Source organism: Corvus cornix, chromosome 17, assembly GCF_000738735.6.
Source record: "Corvus cornix cornix isolate S_Up_H32 chromosome 17, ASM73873v5, whole genome shotgun sequence".
In the NCBI taxonomy this organism is placed as follows: Eukaryota; Metazoa; Chordata; class Aves; order Passeriformes; family Corvidae; genus Corvus; species Corvus cornix.
Window position 1 is genome coordinate 8,469,999 of NC_046346.1, and position 15,470 is coordinate 8,485,468.

Consider the following 15,470-nt stretch of genomic DNA (forward strand, 5'->3'; position numbering starts at 1 on the left):
GCTGAGGGGTTATCCTGCACAGAAGTCAATGGATGTCTTTCCGCTCCCCTGGCTCACTCCACTGAAAAGGAACAAGCACAGACTGAGGAGGAAGAGGAAATATCGGAGCTAATTGAAAAGAAAGAGGTTCAGGAAGAGCTGTAGAGCCCAGCCAGGTGCTTGTAACCATACACGAGTTATTGTGTTAAGGCTGAGGAAAGATCAGACAGTGGGAAAAGCTGCCTGGTGGAAAGGGAGATTGGCTGCTAAAAAGGCATTTTTACACATGTAGTTTTATTGCTGTCTCTGTCGTTGGAGTCTCAGCTTCTCCTGTGTCTCACTACTTTTATACTGAAATATCCCTGTGATACAAGCACTGACACCAGAACCTTCCACCTGCAGAGAGCTCCATTTATCTTCATGCTCTAGATAAATCATCACATAGTGGAACTTACTATGGAGCTACAAGCCCTGGAGTTCAGATTCCGCAGCAACTGGAGTAATTTAAAACATATAGAAAAGGGATGGAATGAGCTGGTGGTGTTGATGCACCTTTTGACAATGTGTCAAGCTTCTTAAACGGTCCAACCTTCAGCAAGCTTCAAGCAGTGGAGGGGTGAAGGAAATACAGAATTTAACATTGGTTAAACCATAACAGAACATGTATTTATTTTATTTACCTCTGTTTTCAGCTGAGCTGAGACTCAGCAGGTGTCTTTGCCCCAGTCTTCTGCTTGAGGCAGTTGAACTTTCTACAACACCCTGTAGTAGCTCTAACCTGGAAATAACAGCAGCTTTCTTCATGTCTGGTGGCATTTGCTTCAGAATCACAGAGATCCTGGAAAACCACTGTTGTTATATATCAGAGCAAGCTCAGCAGCTTGGGTGAAGTGATGGTCCTGTTCTCTGAGGATGCAGCACACGAGCAGTGTCACACCTCCAATAGGTGGTGCAGCTGCAGTTCATCCCTTACACTGTTCCTTCTTCTTTTAGGAAACAAACACACCGGGAAAGAAAAGGATATCCAGCGTGGTTTGACCTGGCTCTTCAATTTCTGCTCCAGATTACCAAGGCCAAGCAGACCTAAGACTCTCTCAGCCTCGAAAGGGAACCGGGCACCACAATGGGACTCCCCAGCTGGGTCTTGGCCTGCGCCATCCTCGCTTTGCTGTCCCAGCACGTCACTGGGGGACTCATCAAGAGAATTATCAGGCAGAAGAGGGAGACTGGGCTGAACGTGACCTTGCCAGAGGACAACCAGCCTGTGGTTTTTAACCACGTCTACAACATTAAGCTGCCCGTTGGCTCCCTCTGCTCTGTGGACCTGGACACGGCGAGCGGCGACGCTGACCTGAAGGCGGAAATTGAGCCCATCAAGAACTACGAGGAGCACACGGTGAATGAGGGGAACCAGATTGTCTTCACTCACAGGATTAACATTCCCCGCCGGGCTTGTGGCTGTGCAGCTGCCCCAGACATTAAGGATCTGCTGAGCAGACTAGAGGAGCTGGAGGGGCTGGTCTCCTCCCTGAGGGAGCAGTGTGCCAGCGGGGCTGGATGCTGTCCTAATTCCCAGGCAGTAGAAGGTAAGGCAGGCTGGGGAGCTGCTCTTGGGGGAAATTCTTGTGCTGGCTGTAGATGTTGTTTAGAGTGATACTCCAATCTGTTTCAAGAATGAGCACAAGTCAACCAGTTAAATTTGAAACGTAATCAAAACTGGGAATGTGTTTGGCCAGCGTGCAAGGTACATCCATTCACAGTTCCACGGCTTTACAGACCTGTGGGTCAGGAGTTGGCCTGGGACCCTTTGTAGCTGTGGCATTGAGCATGGATGGCACTTGGGCATGGTGACAACCTGTGTCAGAGTTAAGATTAAAACTCACACAGTCCAAGCTCTTGGCTCCACTTTTTGTCCCCTTGAGGAAGCTGCCAATGTAACCATTTTTGCTTCCAAGTTTTCTTTAGTAGAGACCAATAAAAATACGGCAGGACATAAGGCAATAGACAAGCACAAATAGTTATAGAAGAGGGAAAAATGTGTCTGTCTGGTTGGTTTTTAAATTGAGGGAAGGGGTTGGTCATGCAAGAGAAGAAACACAAGTCTTCTTCAGAGTGATGTGTCCCTCTGAGCTCAGAGTGGCCTCCCAGTTGCTGATACAGCGATGACACAAAGTGCTGCCTGGCTTTTTTGTGTTCTGGGGTGAATGGAGGAATGATGTTTCATGGTGCATGCCCTAATGAAGCAGTCAGGAAAGCTGCTCAGTCAATGGAAGAGGATTTTGAGAAGGGATGAGGAATCCAGCATGCTCAATTGCCAAGTCATTGGCAGGGGCTCTTCCCTGGCATTAGAGCAAATTAAAGCTTTCCTGGTAAAGTAAATCTAGCTGGAGGAAGCAAGAGATATTCTCATTTAAAAACTTAAAAAACTGATGTCCTGTAGGGAACTAGCAAACTCAGAGTCCTTTTAGGTCATATGTGCCGCGCTGGCCTAAGGCATCTTCATGCCAAGGGAGTAATGAGTTTTTGGGATCATTGGTACAGGTCGCCTGGACACCACACCCTATTGCAGCGGGCACGGCAACTACAGCATCGAGATCTGCGGCTGCGTCTGCGAGCCGGGCTGGAAGGGCCCCAACTGCAGCCAGGCCTCGTGTCCCTCCGACTGCAACGACCAGGGCAAGTGCGTGGACGGGCTGTGCGTGTGCTTCGAGGGCTACACGGGCCCGGACTGCAGCCAGGAGCTCTGCGCCCAGGGCTGCGGTACCCACGGGCGCTGCGTGGGCGGGCGCTGCCTGTGCCACGAGGGCTTTGTGGGTGAGGACTGCAGCGTGCCCCTGTGCCCCCACAACTGCCACGGCCGCGGGCGCTGCGTGGACAGCGAGTGCGTGTGCGACGAGGGCTACACCGGCGAGGACTGCAGCGAGCTCATCTGCCCCAACGACTGCTACGACCGCGGGCGCTGCGTGAACGGCACCTGCTTCTGCGAGGAGGGGTTCACCGGCGAGGACTGCGGGGAGCTCACCTGCCCCAACAACTGCCACGGCAACGGGCGCTGCGAGAACGGGCTGTGCGTGTGCTACGAGGGGTTTGTGGGCGACGACTGTGGCCAGCTGCGGTGTCCCAACGATTGCCACAACCGCGGGCGCTGCGTGGGCGGGCGCTGCGTGTGCCACGAGGGGTACCTGGGCGAGGACTGTGCGGAGCTGCGGTGTCCCAACGATTGCCACAACCGCGGGCGCTGCGAGAACGGGCAGTGCGTGTGCCACGAGGGCTTCATCGGAGAGGACTGCGGGGAGCTGCGCTGCCCCAACGACTGCCACAGCCGTGGGCGCTGCGAGAACGGGCAGTGCGTGTGCCACGAGGGCTTCACCGGGGACGACTGCGGCCAGCTGCGGTGCCCCAGCGACTGCCACAACCGCGGGCTGTGCGTCAACGGGCAGTGCGTGTGCGATGAGGGGTACACGGGCGAGGACTGTGCGGAGCTGCGCTGCCCCCACGACTGCCACAACCGTGGGCGCTGCGTGGAGGGACAGTGCAAGTGTGACAATGGCTTCACAGGAGAGGACTGCGGAGAGCTGGCCTGCCCCAACGACTGCCACGGGCGTGGGCGCTGCGTTGACGGGCGCTGCGTGTGCCACGAGGGCTTCGTGGGCGAGGACTGCCGGGAGCGCTCCTGCCCCAGCGACTGCCACAACGCGGGGCGCTGCGTGGACGGGCGCTGTGTCTGCGAGGATGGGTACATCGGGGACGACTGCTCTGATGGTAGGTGCGATGTCCCGCTGAACTGCTTCCCCCTGGGCCATCCAGCAGCCTTGGAGGCTCTCTGAAGCTTTTCCATTAGAGCTGGGCCCTCTTGCTGCTTTTCCAACATAGTCCAAACAGCAGGAAAAGAGATGCAGCAACACCAGCAGATTTTGGCATCCCTGAATTGTCGGGACGAAGCAGTGTAGCAGTTTCTGGTGACTTTTGGTCGTTGCCAAGACAACAGGCCGATGATGGTGTTGCAGTCCCTTTGTTCTCTCTATTTCTGTTCCCACCACAATGTCACTGATGCTGTAGCCAACACTGGCTGGGATTTGTTACCATGACCCTTCAGTTTCTCATAGCACCTCTTGATGCCAGAAAAAAAAGCTGAAAGAAGTTGTTCTAGCTAAGGGGAAAAGGGACATGTTCCAGAGTCTTCTTACTCCACATGTGTGTGTGTGTGTGTGTGTTTATATATATATGTATATATGGAGCTGTGTATATTAGATCTGACAGAAGCTTAGAGGAAAATCATGAGATCAGCTGGAGTGGAAACTTAGGTATAAAGTCACATGCTTGGTTTCCCAGGACCACTGACTCTATGGAAATTGATAGGAAATTCTGGCAGCCTGATAGTGACAGGCAATACACCATAAATGAGGTCGTTTTCTTTAGTAGATCCCCGGGGAGAAATTGGGAAACTAAATTTTGGTAGAGTAATCAAAGAGTACTTTGGGGTTGGGAACACTATAAAAGACAATGAAAAGCCTTTAAAAGAAATTCCCATCTTTCATCTCCACCTTCTGAAAGATGCCTAAGCCCCACTTTGTGATCTTACACAGGCAAATCTATTGTAAGTATTTACTCAAATAAAAATATTTTATTTTACTTTGGAAAATCTGTGCAAATCCCAGGACTTGTAGCTCTACATTCACGTGCTGCTGGCAGTTGAATTAAACATCTGAATCCCTCGGGACCCAGCTACAGCAGTCTTGTGCTGCAGCCATGAGAGGAGCAGCTGGAACACAGTCAGCCAGAGGTTGTGTGCAAGTGTGAGAGCAGAAATTGGCCCGTGGGTTCTGGAAATGTCTGTAGTCTCCATCAGCTGAGCATTCCTTTCCTCAGCAGCTAATTTGTGGGACATGCCTTCCCCATTCCCTGTGTGCGAGATGAGCCTTAGGAACCGCTGCTGGGAAAATGTGAAACTGGGCAAGTCATTATTTCCTGAGCCTTGAGAACTTCTTATAACTTCACTTTGGCTTCTTTTTCCCTCTCCCATTCCCAGTGTCTCCTCCAACTGAGCTGACTGTGACCAACGTGACGGATAAAACTGTCAATCTGGAGTGGAAGCATGAGAACCTCGTCAATGAGTACCTCGTCACCTACGTCCCCACCAGCAGTGGGGGCTTGGACATGCAGTTCACCGTGCCAGGAAACCACACAGCCGCCACCATCCATGAGCTGGAGCCGGGGGTGGAGTACTTCATCCGTGTCTTTGCAATCCTTAAAAACAAGAAGAGCATTCCAGTCAGCGCCAGGGTAGCCACATGTGAGTTTAATATTTCCTGTATTCATCCTTTTGTCTATTTCCTTTGCATCCCTATTTTGGGATGTTGCTTATTTTGTATTTTCTATTTTCGGTTCCTGTATGTTGACTTGCATCCCTTTTTTGGCTGTATTTATTTTGCATTTTCTATTTTCAGTTCAGACTTGATCAGTATTGATTTACATCCCTTTTTTGGCACATTAATTCTTTTGGTTTTTTCTACTTTCAATTCAAATGTTGGCCTGGAAAAAACAGCCTTCTGCACTTTCATTTTCTACTTTTTTCCAATGCCAGGGACTGCGTTAGAAGCACAGTTCACAAGCTCTTCTGCTCTCAGTGTCTCTCAATATGGGGTCTTTGTGAATTAAGGACCTTAGCTTCTTTATTATAATGCACATTTCTTTATTATAATGCACATTTCTTTATTATAATGTGCATTTTAAAATTCTGGTAAGTCTTCCTGAGAAAAAGGTAAAAACGTAGCAGCATGTAAATGAGCAGTATGAAATCACTTGAATTCAAACTATTTTGGCTAAAATGGAGGTTATATTTGTTTTGCATCTTCACTGTTTTACTGCACCTTACCTTTTATCTGCCTGTCTGTCCTTCTGTTGTTCATCTTCCCTTTTGTTTTGTGCACATCCCTGTCATATCTAAACATCCCAATATCAAAAGATGCTCGCCTTCTGTCACTGAGCTCATTTCTAGAGAGCTGGGGCAGGATTCAGCTCTCCTGACTGCCAAAGTCCACACCAGCCTTCTTTCAAGAGGGCACAAAAAAGAGATTTCAAGGGTAAAATTCTATTCTAAGATGACATGTAAACCAGCTCAGGAAAGTCTCTCCAAAGCCACAGTAACTGGATCTGAGGACAGTTTAACCACCTCAGCTGCAGATCCTACCTGGCAGATATTTCTAGTGGTGGAAATATGTCCCACCCCAGTGCCCTATTTATGGGAATTTGCTGTTCATGTGAGGATATCCCTTTTTTCTGCCACAGATCTGCCTGCTCCAGAAGGTCTGAAATTCAAATCTGTTCGGGAAACATCCGTCCAGGTGGAGTGGGACCCTCTGAACTTTTCTTTTGATGGCTGGGAGCTGGTCTTCCATAATATGGTGAGGAAGCACTTTCACATCCAGAGTGAGAAATCCTGGATTTTTATGTTTGTACTCACTGATTGTCCCATGTGTTCCAGAAAAAGGATGATAATGGTGACATAACCAGCAGCTTGAAAAGGCCAGAGACATCCTACATGCAGCCAGGTTTGGCACCTGGGCAACAGTACAATGTGTCCATCCATATAGTGAAGAACAACACCAGAGGACCAGGACTGTCCAAAGTCATCACCACAAGTAAGCACAGATCGTATTTGGTCTGGTTTTAGTTGGCCACCAACAAAACATCTGCAGTTTGGGGGTTTTTAAACAAGAGAAAGTCAAGTTCTACACTGTAAATTAATTAAAGGGAGAGGGAAGTAGTGGAGCTGCTAATGAAGAATACATGAGGAAAAAACAATTCCTCTCCACATTACCTGTTTAAAGAAGAAAGGAAATTTATGTCCAGCTAGAAGGTAGCAGGCAGTAGGCACTTTATTCCTTTTTCAAGATGTACATCAGCAGGAACTGAATTCTTACTAGAATTCCTTTCATCCTGGTGATATTTGCATGAAGAGTGTACGAAGGTGGAGAAGCTCTTAGAGCTCCTGCTCATCTTTCCTTTGGCAGCTTCTGGTGTGAAGGAGTTTTGATGGATTTGCTTCTGATGGATTGACTCCATTTGGAACCTAAAACTATAGGAAGAAAAGGAAGAGAGTAAATGAGGATACTAACTTTAATTTTGCTCTGAATCAGCAATTAAAGGCAGAAGAATGTGTGTGTGCTTTCATGGCAAGATTTCTTTAAAAAAACCCTTTTTTTTCTCTCTTTTGCTTGGTAACAGAGCTTGATGCCCCCAGCCAGGTGGAGGCCAAAGATGTCACCGACACCACCGCTCTCATCACGTGGTCCAAACCCTTGGCTGAAGTTGAGGGCATACAGCTCACCTATGGCCCCAAGGACATTCCAGGGGACAGGACAACCATCGACCTCTCTGAAGACGAGAACCAATATTCCATTGGGAACCTGAGGCCGCACACAGAGTATGAGGTGACGCTCGTCTCTCGTCGAGGGGACATGGAAAGCGACCCTGTGAAGGAAGTCTTTGTCACAGGTAAGGGGCTGGGAAGGTGACACAGGCACCACCCATCCTCCTGTGCTGTTTCTGTCTTGTTGCTGGAGTTGGCAGTTACTGATCCACACAAAATCAGCCCAGTTTTAGAGGTACATGAAAGTAGAGAATGATTTCCTGTGCCTTTTATGCCTTGTTGGCTCACCAAAATGTTTAGACCCCCCCACAAGAATCTAAATGTATTTTAAAAACAGGAATTAGATTATTGTCTCTTCTACCCTAAATCCCTACTTCAAAAAGCAAATTCCTTGGGATCATTTGTCTGAAGAGCTAAATGTCTTCAATAGTTCTCATTCCACCTTATTTCTCTTTGCTTAATTAGTTTAGAAGCAGAGAACTGGTTTTTTTCTTCTTCAGTTCTGTAAATATTTCCTGTCATGCTTTTATAAATTTACTGTGCTCCTCAGCAATCCTGGGAATGTTTTTGGAAAGTGTGGGTCCTTTAGCAGGTTATCAAGGCTTGATGCATTAAGGGAGCTGAGAATTGCATCCCTTTTCATCATAAAATACAGTTGTTATTTTGGAGCAGGATTTGAGGCTACAGTAGGTGTGAAAAATGAAAGCTCATTGAATTTCTCTATAATATTTACCTTTTTTTTGGAGACTTAGAGTTCCTTCCAGCCACGAATGCAAGATGTTACTGAACAGAAATTCTAGAGATGACCAGTTCTTTTTTCTTTTTTCCTTTTGAAAGCTGAGGTATTTATAAAGAAAACCAGTATTTTCATCCAAATATATTTTTCCACAAGCCTGTTCTGTAATAAAAACTAATTATTACAAGTGAAAATGTTATTTTTGTCTCAGGAGATAAATTTCTTGCACTGAAGCTGGTGAACTCTGCTTTTCATGCTAAAGGAACTCTGGCTGTTGTATTTAAGACATAACAGGAATCATGTGAGAGGAAACTTTATGGGTCATTTCACCTCCTGAAAAGCACTGTCTCAAGAGACTGCTGTCAAAGAGAAATATTCCTAATTATTTCTTTATTGCTTGGTTGATTCCAGACCTGGATGCTCCAAGGAACCTGAAGCGGGTGTCCCAGACCGACAGCAGTATCACCTTGGAGTGGAAGAACAGCCACGCCAATGTCGATAATTACCGAATTAAGTTTGCCCCCATCTCTGGTGGGGACCACGTGGAGATCACGGTGCCCAAGGGCAGCCAGGCCACAACCAGAGCTACACTCACAGGTAGGGGAATGGAGAGATTGTCACCGATGTCACATTGCACAGGACACAGAGAGCAAATGGGCTTGTGGTCACTACATATTGGAGGTACAAACAGAGGTTCCAAGTGTTAAATTCGATGTTAGGAAGGAATTGTTCCCTGGGAGGGTGGGCAGGCCCTGGCACAGGGTGCCCAGAGAAGCTGGGGCTGCCCCTGGATCCCTGGCAGTGCCCAAGGCCAGGCTGGACATTGGGGCTTGGAGCAGCCTGGGACAGTGGGAGGTGTCCCTGCCCATGGCAAGGGGTGGAACAGGGTATTTAATGTCCCTTCCAATGCAAACTATTCCATGATTCTATGATTTTGAGTAGACCAAATTGAATTAAAATCCGTGTGAAATGGATTTACACACCTGCAGATGGATAACCAGCCAGCAGAAGGTATGGAACCGTTTCACTTCCATGTGCATCCCTGAATCCAATGAGTCTGTTCCCTTAATTCTAAGCAGCTTTGTGGAAGCAGCTTCACATCCTGAGCTCAAAAGGTATTTTCAAGTGCTAGGAGTGGGATTCACTGGTGCCAGTCTGCAACTTGTCAGCTGGAGGGTCAACAGAAACCTCAATTCTCTGCATAGAGGAAAGCAGATCTCTTACCTTGTATCCATTCAGCCTTCCTTACTCCAACAAATGCCTGCAGGCATATTCCATGGACAGGAACTCATATTCTCCTCATCTCATAGGTTTGAGGCCTGGAACTGAATATGGCATTGGAGTGACAGCAGTGAGGAACGACAGGGAAAGTGCTCCTGCTACCATCAATGCTGGCACTGGTGAGTGTCCTGATCCCCTCTGTGCTCTGGAGGTGGCAGCAACTCAGGTGGAACCACTCTTTCCTTTCTAAGAGATGCTGGAAGAGATATTTTAGGAAGTTCTTGATTTCATTTTGCTACATTTTCCCTCAAGGAAAAGAAAAAATGTTCCCCAAAGGTCCTGACCTCTGACTTTGACTTGTTTTTCCTGTTCCTCTTAATGTTCTGGGAGTTTCATCTCCAGGTGAGCTCCTTAATGATAATTACGCTTACACTGATTACTGTGCCCATCCTCTACCCATGAGGGTTTCTGGCAGGAATGGTGGTGGTGGCCAAAATGTTGATGTGACAAAGAGTAGTTGCAGTACTCCTGACTGACCTTCCAATCCAGAATTTTTCTCACAGTATCCCCCTTTTTCCAGGCAGATTATCTGAAGGCTTTGCTTCTGCTTCTCAAGTGTAAGTGGGACAGATTTGTTCTGGTTTTGTCTGTAAAGGAGAACATCCTCATCCTCTACCCATTTCAAAAGGTCCCGAAGGTGGGCAGACCCTGAGCTGCTGCCAGACACCCTGTGGAGATGTTACTCTGCAGATGCCTGAAAAACTGTCCCAGAACAGTTCAGAGACACCTCAACTTTGCCTTTTTTCACCCTGTAGATCTCGATAACCCCAAGGACTTGGAAGTCAGCGACCCCACTGAAACCACCTTGTCCCTTCGCTGGAGAAGGCCAGTGGCCAAGTTTGACCGGTACCGCCTCGTTTACACCGGTCCCTCCGGGAAGAAGAGCGAGGTGGAGGTTCCTGTGGACAGCACCTCCTTCCTGCTGCGGGGGCTGGATGCAGGCACGGAGTACACCATCAGCCTGCAGGCAGAGAAGGGCAGGCACAAGAGCAAACCTACCACTGTCAAGGGTTCCACGGGTGAGTAACAGCTTTTGGTGGTCACTGGGCAAGGACTAGCCCATGGATAACTTCACCTGATTTTCTAGTCCATACCTGGGGAACCTTCGGCAGAGCAGACACAGCTCTGCCAGCATGAGAGACTGAAGGGTAGCTCTGTATCTCCATCCCTGCTGTGTTCACCTCCATGTTCCCAACGATTTCTTGCTCATCCTTTGAGAGGCCTCACAAAGAACTCAGCCACTGGTTCTGCGTGGATGTGGAACTCATCCTTTGTTTTAGACAAGGCTGGGTATTTTTGTGCATCATGTCTTCTAACGTGTTTTGCTTTCTACAGCCAAAAAACTGAGAGGAAGAGCAACCAGAATGTGTTTAACATTGTTTGTTCCTGCCTAATTGATTCTCTTCACAGCAGGCCATCATCGCTCAGCAGGGCCACTGGGGCTCTGAGTTGCTGTGTTTCAGTTTTCTCATCCAAAAGTGGGAAAGGCTCCTGCCCCAGTCTGGTTCCAGCCACCATTTGCACTGGCTACTGTGACTTACATTTGTCTGTTTCTGCCATCTCCATTTGTGCAAACCACTCCCACTGACCAGTACCAGAGGACTTATTGAACAAGATTTTATCCTTTGTAAAATCTTGTTCAATAAGTTCAATCTTTGAAACACTTTGACCCAAAGTTTGTTGCACACAGAATTATATCTCAGTGTAGAACACAAGTCCTGAACCTTTAGGTTTCTCAGCCTAAATCCTGTGAGGCAAAGTTTTAACTGCTCTAAGTGAGCAGAGACAGTGAAATCAGGATTAGTTGGACTACAATTATTTGCCTTAGATAGGATATCAAGGTGTTTATCCTTTTCTCCCCAAAGACCATCTGCCAGACATTGTGGATTTTACAAATTAATAACTACACAGCTTAAATGATCAAAGCTGGGTTCATATCCCCTGGCAGTATTCATGCCAGCACAGCCTCTGAATGCTTTATGGAGACAGCAATCCATCAGAGAGCTCCATGGTCTGGAAACCATCAGTCCTGAATGAATTGTTTGATGCCTAAGTCAGGCCTGTGTCCAGTGTGGGGAAAAATTAGGAAGCCTTGAGGCACTTACAGAAGAAAGGAAGCTGAAGGTTTATGTGGCAGGAGTAAGCAGGCTGCAGTTTTCCCAACTTTCTCTGCTGGAAGACTGAGAGGTTTCAAAGAAGTCTGCAGTGCTGGTGAACAGGCAGAAACAGTGTGCTGTGGAATCTCACAGCCAGCACCAGCTTCCAGAGCTTCACAAGGTGGCTTCTTTTTCCTGGTTTGCCTTTTTCTTTTTTCTTTTCTTTAGAAATACCTTCATCTGGCCCCTGTATTTGCTTTCTGTCTTTACTCAGAGCACTGGTAAACAAAGAGGGCTCTGCAGTGGGCTCCTGGGAGCAGCAGTTGACATAACCTGGCTCTGTGACCTTTCTCCTGCGTAGGAATGGACAAATCCAAACACAGAGCACAGGGAGCAGAAATTCTCTGGAAGCCTGGGCAGTACAAGACAAGTGGTCTCTTCAGTTTGCTTTTCCATTTACCCTCAAGACACTCCTCTTTATCCATGTTCCAGCACTTGGGAGGTCCCAAGCCCTCAGGCTAAGCCAAACAATCTTGTTTTGCCCTCTCTCGCAGAGCTCTGAGGGACCTTGGGTCCATTGCACCGCTGGGGAGAGTCCTTGGAGCAGGCAGGGAGAGAGAGAAGTGGGAACTGCCAGCAGCACAGGCAGGACTGGGCTGGCTCTTTGTGGTGGGAGGTGGAGACAGTGCTGCTGCTCAGAGGGTCTGTGCCACCCCTGCTGTTCAGCCAGAGACTGCAGAAGGGCTGAGAGCTTTTCTTTGCAGCTTCCTTTGCTCCTGAACATTGCCATTTTTTCATGTCACGCTCTTCCCGTGCTCTTGGTGGTTCAGTCAGGCCAGAAGGTGTTCAGGACTTTCCCACACATCATTTTTATTTGCTTGCATAGTGGATTTTACAGCACTTGAGGGTAAAACTTCCCTTCAGCTCCAGAGCTGGGAATCTCCTGTTGGAGCCTTTTCTTCTCTCCCACACTCTTCCTACTCTCTGTTATGTCTATCAAGTCTCCCTACACAGGCAGCTGAAACATTCAGATCTCCTGAACCTCTAGCAAAGGACACATCACAAAATCTTCCATAGTGTAGGACGGCAGCCACCGTGGCTGCTGTCTCTTCATAGGAATGAAGTGTAGCTCAAGTGACAAAGTCTTTTTGAACTGATATCCCTGATCCTGCACTCAAGAGATGGCAAAGATTACAGAGTGAAGTTTACTAAGTTTTGCTGAAAAGGAAAGACTGAATATTTCACATTTCCATTTGCTTGTTTGTCTTTGCAGCTCTACAGTGTAACCCTAGTGCAGGCACTGAGTCCTGACCCAGAGGAGCTCCCTGGCTCTGGGAGTTTTCTTACTCCAGAGGCTTCAGGGATGCAGGGGAAATCCCTGAGGTCCCTTTAGTGTCTCATGGTGTGTGAATAGAGGAGCCTGCAGCAGTTTTGTGCTGGAGTACATGGAAGTGTCACAGCTGAGCCCTTCCTGCCCAGACACCCCCTGGGTGCTGGGATTGACAGCCTCCAAACCAACACTGCCTATAAAGTCAAGGTGTGTGGGTTGGCTGAGAGCAGCACTCTGCTCCTCTGGAAGCTGTGGCTGCAACAGGAAACTCCTTTCTGATATTAGTGAAGGTATCACAAGGGTCCCACCCGGCATTGCACTGAAGTTTGACTCAGAAATTAAAGAAAATGACGCATTTTAGTCCTTGGAGGGACCTTGGCTTGAGAACGTCCCAGCAGAGCAGCAGCTCATCTATAGGGCGAGCACGTAACCCAGCTCTGAGCAGCTCAGCACTCAGACTGCAGCTTTGTTCTCTCCAGCTCTGCTTCTGGAACCCTGCCTGCAGAACACAATGTGGGGCCTGGAGCAGGATGGATGGCAGTACATCAGGGCTGAGGGGCTGGGGAGATAAATGAGTGAGTATTAGAGAAACCAAGAGCCAAGCTCAAATTCCTCTGCTGAAGGACCCAGATTGTGCAGCAACTGTTGATGAATCGTGGATGTGATACTGTCTTGCCTCTGGAAGTGAGTTTGTACAGCAGAGCATGGCTTGGAGAAGTAACTTTTCCATTCTGCTGAATGTTTCTCAGAAGATTTATGCTGTTTATCAAAGGCCCTTGTCCGTGTTGTGCGTCAGCCCCTCTTCCTCTCCTGGCTTCTCCAAGGCTCAGACTGCACCACCCTTTTTTATACAAACTCAAAGAAACATCAGCAAGAATGATTAGGTGAGCCAGTTCCATGCGAAAGCGCAGTGCTGACCACTGGGAAACTAAACTTGCCAGGGAATATTGTCCATTTGTTCAGCTGAGTCCTCCTCTGAGAGCACCTGGAGCCTGAGTTCAGGATGAGGGATTTTAGTGGTAGCTACTCCAGTATTGCTGGCTTGTGATGTGCTGCAGTGGTTTCTTCATGAAATTCAGAGGTGCACAGGTGCTGTAAGCCCAGTTGAATCAGCTGATTAAGAGAGGGGAGAGTGGTTTAGGCAAAGGGGACTAAAAAGGAAACCTTGCTGGGTCATCATGTCTCACACAAGATTGGGAACGTGGCTGAGAGCCCCGCTTGGGGAATAATATAAAATCCCAGAGTCAGGAGCAAGAAGTGATACAGAATACTGCTTGCTCTATCCCAGGAAGCTGGGGAAATGTCCTGGCAGCACACGAGCATCCTTTTTTAGTAGAATCACCAGTGAAACATTCCAGTGGAATTCCTCAAAAGGCCAACACCACACCACAGACATATTCAGGCCAGGCTCAGCCTGGAGATTTTACCAAGAGATATTGAGCTGTTTCCTAAGCTGACAGTAAGAAGTATTCCAGCCTGGGAAGGAGTGTTTGCTTGTTATCCATCCAGTTTCCCTTTTACACAGCTTTCAGCTTGGTTCATTCATCTCACCACTGAATCACTCTCTGGCTGTCACCCACCCACCTAAAGCTCCCAGAGCTCTTTTTTTTTCCTGTCCATCTATTCCCCTCGTTGTTAAATCAAGTGTTTGAGCTCCACTGCTCTTGTTATTCTACAGTTTGATCATTTTCCAAATTTTCCATTATCTGTTACAGCATTCTGCCTGCTAAACAAGGAACACTGATCCTGTCTGTGGTATCAGAGTATTTTCCATGTATTCATATCATTTTCATTTTGCTTTTTCTTGTTTGTTTGTACACAAAGCCACACATTCCCCTGATACACATGAATTTAATGTGGGATATATGTGTGTTAACATCTGTGGTAGAGGGAAGCCACTCTTTCTCACCCACAAATTCATTTGTGGAGTCATTAAGTCCAAGGTAATATTCAGGATTATGTTCTCCATATTCCATGGTACAACCTGTTCATGGCAACCTCCCATGTAGCTGCCAAAGCTGGCACGATAAAATAAATCCACTTGTGAATCCAGCAAAGTACTGGATTCAAATCCCACATGGTGGTTGGTCCCACAGGTTTTTTATGACACAGCTGAGCTGCTGCTGCATTCTCCATCCAGGCTGGAGTAACCAAATCCTTGTGTGGCTGTGCTAGAACAGGCAGGGAGCTGGGAGGAATGTGGGGTAAAATGAGGGAAAAGGAGAAGCCAGTTTTGACTGATCTTGCACAGGGTTCTCTCACACACCCTCAGTACATCAGGAGTGTATTGCCACCCTATATTTTTTGCCCTCCTGTATTTTTGAATGTTTTTATCTTCCAGTTCAGGGTTCAAGGCAGGGTTTTGTCCTCAGTTTCCCCGTTCAGGGTTCAGTTTCCCAGGAGACCATCCATGCACAGAGCTGTCCCTGTGGAATCCACTGTTGCCATCTCCTCTCCACTGGGCTGCCCACTCTTGTCTTCAGCAGAACCCCTCCCAGTAAAGCCCAGCTACCTCTGTGCCTGTTCCATGGATAACTTCAAGACTAAACGAGTGCCAGTGCTCTTGATGCCATAATTTTTTGCCAGATCCCAGAACAGGAAAGATGTGCTTGGCACCTGCACAAGCAGCTGGGAGTTGCAGAATGGTTCCAAGCCTTCTTGCTTTGTTCCACGAGC

At 47.9% G+C, this 15,470-nt stretch overlaps 1 protein-coding gene across 4 annotated transcripts in view; it reads left to right on the forward strand.

The window, feature by feature from the left end:
- TNC (tenascin C) overlaps positions 1-15,470 on the forward strand; it is a 72,027-nt gene that overhangs the window by 23,317 nt on the left and 33,240 nt on the right. For all 4 annotated transcript variants that reach the window (XM_039561517.1, XM_020584482.2, XM_039561519.1 and 1 more), the window contains exons 2-10: positions 973-1,565; positions 2,521-3,741; positions 5,009-5,272; positions 6,268-6,383; positions 6,464-6,620; positions 7,207-7,476; positions 8,499-8,684; positions 9,398-9,487; positions 10,124-10,387. In XM_039561517.1, coding sequence (XP_039417451.1) covers positions 1,103-1,565; positions 2,521-3,741; positions 5,009-5,272; positions 6,268-6,383; positions 6,464-6,620; positions 7,207-7,476; positions 8,499-8,684; positions 9,398-9,487; positions 10,124-10,387 — 3,031 coding nt within the window. In that variant the 5' untranslated portion in view covers positions 973-1,102. The remainder of the gene's footprint in view (positions 1-972; positions 1,566-2,520; positions 3,742-5,008; positions 5,273-6,267; positions 6,384-6,463; positions 6,621-7,206; positions 7,477-8,498; positions 8,685-9,397; positions 9,488-10,123; positions 10,388-15,470) is intronic.